At 34.7% G+C, this 5,751-nt stretch overlaps 2 protein-coding genes across 3 annotated transcripts in view; one reads left to right on the top strand and one right to left on the bottom strand.

Moving 5' to 3' along the window:
• Positions 1 to 2,166: 2,166 nt before the first annotated feature.
• On the bottom strand, positions 2,167 to 5,235 carry LOC107467879 (tetratricopeptide repeat domain-containing protein PYG7, chloroplastic). 2 transcript variants are annotated; one of them, XM_016087098.3, is made up of 6 exons: positions 5,072 to 5,235; positions 4,722 to 4,812; positions 4,476 to 4,536; positions 3,288 to 3,571; positions 2,917 to 3,063; positions 2,167 to 2,752 (listed from the first exon to the last, which is right to left on the bottom strand). In XM_016087098.3, exons 1-6 carry the CDS (start codon positions 5,197 to 5,199, stop codon positions 2,471 to 2,473), a joined length of 993 nt encoding a protein of 330 aa, XP_015942584.3. In that variant the 5' UTR covers positions 5,200 to 5,235; the 3' UTR covers positions 2,167 to 2,470. The 2 variants fall into 2 exon arrangements, with proteins under 2 accessions (XP_015942584.3, XP_015942585.1); XM_016087099.2 differs by having other exon boundaries at positions 4,476 to 4,540; positions 5,072 to 5,092.
• Positions 5,236 to 5,371: 136 nt separating this feature from the next.
• The window catches only part of LOC107467865 (dihydrolipoyllysine-residue acetyltransferase component 5 of pyruvate dehydrogenase complex, chloroplastic), a 3,543-nt gene continuing 3,163 nt past the window's right edge, over positions 5,372 to 5,751 (top strand). Inside the window, exon 1 of the mRNA XM_016087080.3 lies at positions 5,372 to 5,751. This exon is cut by the window's right edge and continues 643 nt beyond it. Coding sequence (XP_015942566.2) covers positions 5,564 to 5,751 — 188 coding nt within the window. The 5' untranslated portion in view covers positions 5,372 to 5,563.

Raw genomic sequence — 5,751 nt, 5'->3', positions numbered from 1 at the left:
GCTGCCTTCTTTTGATTTTTCAATGTACTTTTTGGTGTTTAAATATAAATTAATTTAAATTAAACTATTAGTTCAAATCAATTTAAATAAAAAATTGATTAAAATTCCATTAATTTATATTTATTTGGATTATATTTTTAGCAAATTGTTTGGATTGGATTAAATTTCGAAGTTACTTCTCAAATTGGATTTAATCTAATTTAATTTAAATTACATATTGTTATGTTATTGTTGATTTTTTAATATATTATTAAAACTTGTTATGTTATTATTTTAATGTTGAGACTTGTTATGTATATTTATTCTTTTTTAATTTATAAAATCGTAAATCCAATCCAATCCAAATTGATTAAAATTGAATTGGATTGTCTAAAAAAATATCCAATCCAAACTACAAATAAAATTAATGTTCGAATTGAATAGATTTTTTATTCAAAATCGATCTAAATCGCACTACGAATCCCCCTAATTCTCCTTATCAATAAAGTAGAAGATTGTAATTTATTTTTATTTTTTCAAAATTCTCACGTGCGCATTCTTTTTTTCCTTTTAATTGAGGTTTATTTGGATCCAGAAATAAATTCGATAAATGAATTCGATATGTTTTTGTTGATGATTGAGTTTATTTATCGAATTCATTTCTGGATCTAAATGAACCTCAATTAAACTAAGAAATGAACCGAAATTATAAGAAATAAAAAATTTGGTCACTACTTATCAGTAGCATCAAGTGAAACTCAATTAGTATACAAATAAATCGAAATAAATTAAAAAATAAACCTAAATTATTTAATAATAGTATCAAAGAAAATCAGAACTAATAAAGATGTTTGTAAAATGTTGATGTTATTAGTGATAATAATAACGAAAAAAAAAAGAAAAAAAGACAACAACATTGGGGAAAAAGAAGAAACCTGCTAATGCGAATTTAAAAGAAAAAAAAAGAAAAAAAGAAGAAGAAGGAAACCAAAAAGGAGAAAAAGAAAGAGACGCGTGATTTGAACTTTTTGTCATGTTCATGCATATTTCAAAAGTATGCAATGGCGATAAAAACTTTTTAAAAAACAGTAACTCTACATTGGCTTCATCATATTTTTCTTCTTCCTTTTTTAAACTTTTTTGGTTGGGTGAGGTGGGAGTAGTAAAGAGCGAGGAGTAGGCAAGTTGGTCTCAAGCCTCAACCCAAATCCGCTATCCTCTACCTCCCAACAAACATAATGAAGAGATTTTGGCCAAAATTATTGGCCCTTTAAGCACTCCATTAATAATGGCTGGCTACTGAATTCCGATGGCAGCTTGACAAAATGGTTTAGTAGTAGTTTATGAGTCCCATCAGAATTATTCAAATTTCTAAAATGGTGAAATATACATTTCACGTTAACTCAAGGTTCAGAAAAGGGTCAGCATCAATGTATGCAACCTAACCTAATAATTACATCAATGGTTGTTTTCACAATTAAACTCAAGGTCTAGAGAAGCATCGCATCCAAAAGGTATAATGTATGCAACCTAACCTAATAATTACATCAGTGGTTGTTTTTATGATTTGAAATTGTAACCTTGTTTTCATGATTAAACTCAGGGTCCAGAGAAGGGTCGAAATCATAACCTTGTTTTCATGATTAAACTCAAGGTCCAGAGAAGGGTCGCATCCAAAAAGTATAATGTATGCAACCTAACTTAATCATTACATGAGCGGTTGTTTTTATATTTGAAATCGTAACCTTGAAATCGCATAGAGACAACTCAACCGTGACTAATTCTTAATACCGTCAGAATTTACCTTTGAATGCATAAAGAATTGACCATAAAACATAAAACTTGTTGCATATATGTCACCCATTAAATTCAAAACATGATACTTAAACAACCAAAGCATCTACCATTTATATTAAGATTCTGCCATGTGAAGACCATGTTTGGACTCTTGAAGGTTCAGAATCACTGACGGGGACCACTCCCTTGCAAGAAAGGGAAATGGTGCCATGAACGCATTGAAAGTAGCTCCAAGCTTAAAGATGTGGCAGTAAACTGAAAACAGAAACCTCTTAAGTGGCAAACCAATTTAATAGTAGATTTTTTATCCTTGTCACTCGCATAATCTTATTACCAAAAATTTGACTAATAAATTGAAGCTTTTATTTCCAGAACATGAAAGCAGATGAATTCTAAGAAGGAAAGAAAACTCAACTCTATCTTTAAACATTGAACAATAGTTACATCACCATCTATCTGGCTCTCTCTAATCCACACACAAATAGAGAAAGGCACAACACAGCAACCATCTGTTCTGAGGGAAATAACCAAAAATTTCTCCCAACACACCAAATTAATAAAACTTCATATAATAAACAATTTATTTATATTTCAAGGTGTGATAAGCTCCCTCATCAAACCTCAAGTAAGTTACTGAAAGCTGTGTTAAAAAGTCTTCCATATATGTAGTGTTGAGTATCAACAATAGCATTCTTTATTTCTCTTTGGACTTGACAGGAACCCCTTTGTACATTTCAACGCGGTCCTTCAAAGCGTCTCTTCTGGGCCGAGCAATCTTGTTGTTAGGATCAAATAGCAGGACTTCTTCAAATGCCTTAAGAGCAGCCTTATATTCTTTTTTGTTCTCAAAGGCATCCCCAAGATTGTTCCATGCTGTGACATAGCCTGGTTGAAGCTTTACAGCCATCTCAAACTGAGCAATTCCTTTGTCAACCTTCCCATCACGGACGTAGCTGACACCAAGAGCATTGTACACCTACATTTGTGGATGAGTTGCCAAACAAGTCATATAATTGTTGTTTATACCAGAACAATATATAGAATACCATCATTCTGCTATTTTCGAATTAAATTTAAAATTTGCCGTTTATGTTTTAACCTTGTTAGCAATCAAACAAGTATATATAAAATTCATCCAACCTGCGCAAGATCTTGCTTATCCCCATCCCATTTCTCAATTGCTTGAAGCAGAAACTTGGTGGCAGCTGGATAAAACTTCCTCCGCAGCATCACTGCACCAAGTTCAAAAAGCTCAGTTGCACTGGCATCACCACTTCGTACTTGCTCCTGGGGCAATGGGAGAAAATGATAAAGGAAACAATTATCACAACAAATAGTTCCAAGTAACTTGTGCATAACCTTTGATTATGGCGCAAAAGACAAAATCAGAAAACCAGTTGAACATGTAAAAACCAGGGTTAAACGTATTTCAAGGAGGTTAATACTATATGTTTAGTTCAAGAGAAAACCAATATTAAGTACTGCCAGAAGAAATAAGCACAGGTTCAAACCTGCAACTCTTTGGCAGAAAGGTCAAGTTCTCTGCGAACAAGAACTTGGCGAATCACAAAGTAAGTCCCAACCCCTAGCAAACCCAATAATGATACCAAGTATAATAGTTGGATGCTTAAATCAAATAACTCTCCAACTTCATATATCTGATTCATCTTCATTGAGTCACTTGCATATGAAAGACCAGGAGAAACCACTGATAAAGTCTGCCCAAACAAGAATGTATAAACCAATTTAGATAACAATCCCCCATCTTCAAGATCCTCTGTTGTAAAGTCATTCACTGAAAATCAACCAAGAAAAGATTAAGCAGGGTAATGTCTCAAGTGACTGTGGAATTCAACAACAACATTGAAAATTTTGAATTAGCTGGCATTTGCACAAATGTTGAAACGAAGTTTGCCACAATACATAAAACTATCAAAAAAGACCATTTTTCATTGGTTTCACCTAATTCTAATTATAAATTTGAACATTCAGAAGAATGAATACAATTAGATTTAATGGCCAAATTGAAATTCCTTGAGTCACCCTAGAGCTATGGTATTAGGTTTGTTATGAACAATAACAAATTATTTAATACATGGAAATTGTTTTTCCCTTTTTACCCAACTTAAACACAGGCCCACCCTTGATTTACAGAATTAGGTGGCTCCAGATGAGTTGGATCTCATAACTGACAATTTTCCAATGACTGTTAACTAAGCTAAGCACATCAGTTAAATATTAATCAGCTAGTCGCTATTTGTTTTTCCAGATAGATTGACCTATTTAATTCATCAATCCAAATAACTGCTATTGGGTTAACTCACACATCCATCTTAAGACCAATGATGAATCATGGGTTGACCCATTTCAATGCTCAGATGATATCTATTAGAATATCGAACTGTTAAGCATCTAAAAAAAGTAGGGAACCACACCTTAAAGCTAGCTATTAAGGAGGAAGAACTCTCCTTAAATACAACATCAAACATTCTATACTACTCGATGTGAGACTTTGGGCACCCCATAATACCCAAGTAACTAACACAAACCCAACAATGCATAACTTCAAAATAAATAAACAACTCAAAGAATAATTCCTGTTTTTGTATAAACTAGAAATGGCACAAACTAATTCCTGATATGCAAAAACATTCATAAATAAGAATATTAAAAGAAGAGAAAAGGTAACTAGGAATTACTCTCAGATTGCTTTGTGACAAGGGTATTATGGGATTCGATTGTCATTTCTCTTTGAAACATCTGTCTTCATCCACAATGGAAGCAAAAAATTAGTATCCAGAGCTTAAAGTTGTGAACATAAAGAATGAACAACAATGAGAAAACTACAAGATTAAACTCAAATTAGACAAATTCTAGCTGATTTTTTCAGAAAACACGAAAATGCTTAGCAGTTTCATGCATTACAACATGTAAACGAAAACAACCTTAAGGACAATGCTGCTCTTCATTGCATCAACCCTGTGTCCATGCAGAGTAGTCAATCCTACCTGCCGAATCCCCGAGGCTTTCATGTTTCTACAAATAATTCCTCAGGTTAATAATCATCTATGCAGAAGAGCAAAACAAACAATGGCATCAAATATTCAAATCTAATACTAACACTAAGGAGGTTAACGAACTGAATATCAAGATAATGAATAGGCACACAGAAAGCATCTAATTTCAACAAGCTACAGAAGAAATTGAAACTAGTGGCAGTACAAATTACAAGACATTGTCCTATGCAAAATTAACGGTAAAATCAGAAAGAGATAAGAGAAAGGGAGTTAGTTACTTGAAGAAGCATTTGCAGCGGAAGGGGCTTGAGCTGAGGGTTAAGGTTTTAGTGGGAAAGAGAGTGGAGAGAGACGAAGGAGGAGTGTAAGAGAGAAGAAGGAAGTGACCGAAACTTGAACCAACCATCTTCTTCTTCTCCTTGGAGCTTCGAAGTTCGCAGGGGTTATCCAACAAGGCTATACCATTCTGCCACGTCATGATTATTTAATGGGCCAATTATTGGGCCTATATAAATATTTAAAAGGTCCAAGTCCAGTGTTAAAAGCCCAACAAAGGAAGCAATAGCTGCTACTAGTGTTTCGTGTAGTACCAAAAACGGGGCACATAACCTTCACCGGTAAGGTGGTTGAAACCTCCGTCTTCTTTCGATGACTTCGAGGAATAACTGAACCACCACAACGCTTTTTTAACGATAATAACAACATTCATTCACATCGCACTCTCTCACTCTCTCTCTCTCTCTCTCTCTCTGCATTGTTCGATTTTCCAAATGGCTCACCTTCTCCACACTCCTTTCATTCCTTCTTCTTCCTCCTCCGCCGCCCTCCGCCGCAGCTCGGCCTCCTCGGGCACTCGTAGGCCTCCAGTGTCTCCCGGCGTGGTCCGCGCCAAGATCCGGGAGATCTTCATGCCGGCACTGAGCTCAACCATGACGGAGGGAAAGATCGTGTCCTGGGT

Source organism: Arachis duranensis, chromosome 9, assembly GCF_000817695.3.
Source record: "Arachis duranensis cultivar V14167 chromosome 9, aradu.V14167.gnm2.J7QH, whole genome shotgun sequence".
Lineage (NCBI taxonomy): Eukaryota > Viridiplantae > Streptophyta > Magnoliopsida > Fabales > Fabaceae > Arachis > Arachis duranensis.
This window is presented reverse-complemented; position numbering and strand designations above follow the sequence as displayed.

Excerpts from the sequence above, each read along its gene's own strand:
- LOC107467879 (XM_016087098.3), bottom strand. The coding sequence starts at position 5,199 with ATGGTTGGTTCAAGTTTCGGTCACTTCCTTCTTCTCTCTTACACTCCT. Across the intron at positions 4,813-5,071 it reads CGCTGCAAATGCTTCTTCAA|AAACATGAAAGCCTCGGGGA; the intron begins GTAACTAACTCC and ends AATTATTTGTAG. Across the intron at positions 3,064-3,287 it reads TTTCTGCCAAAGAGTTGCAG|GAGCAAGTACGAAGTGGTGA; the intron begins GTTTGAACCTGT and ends CCATTGCCCCAG.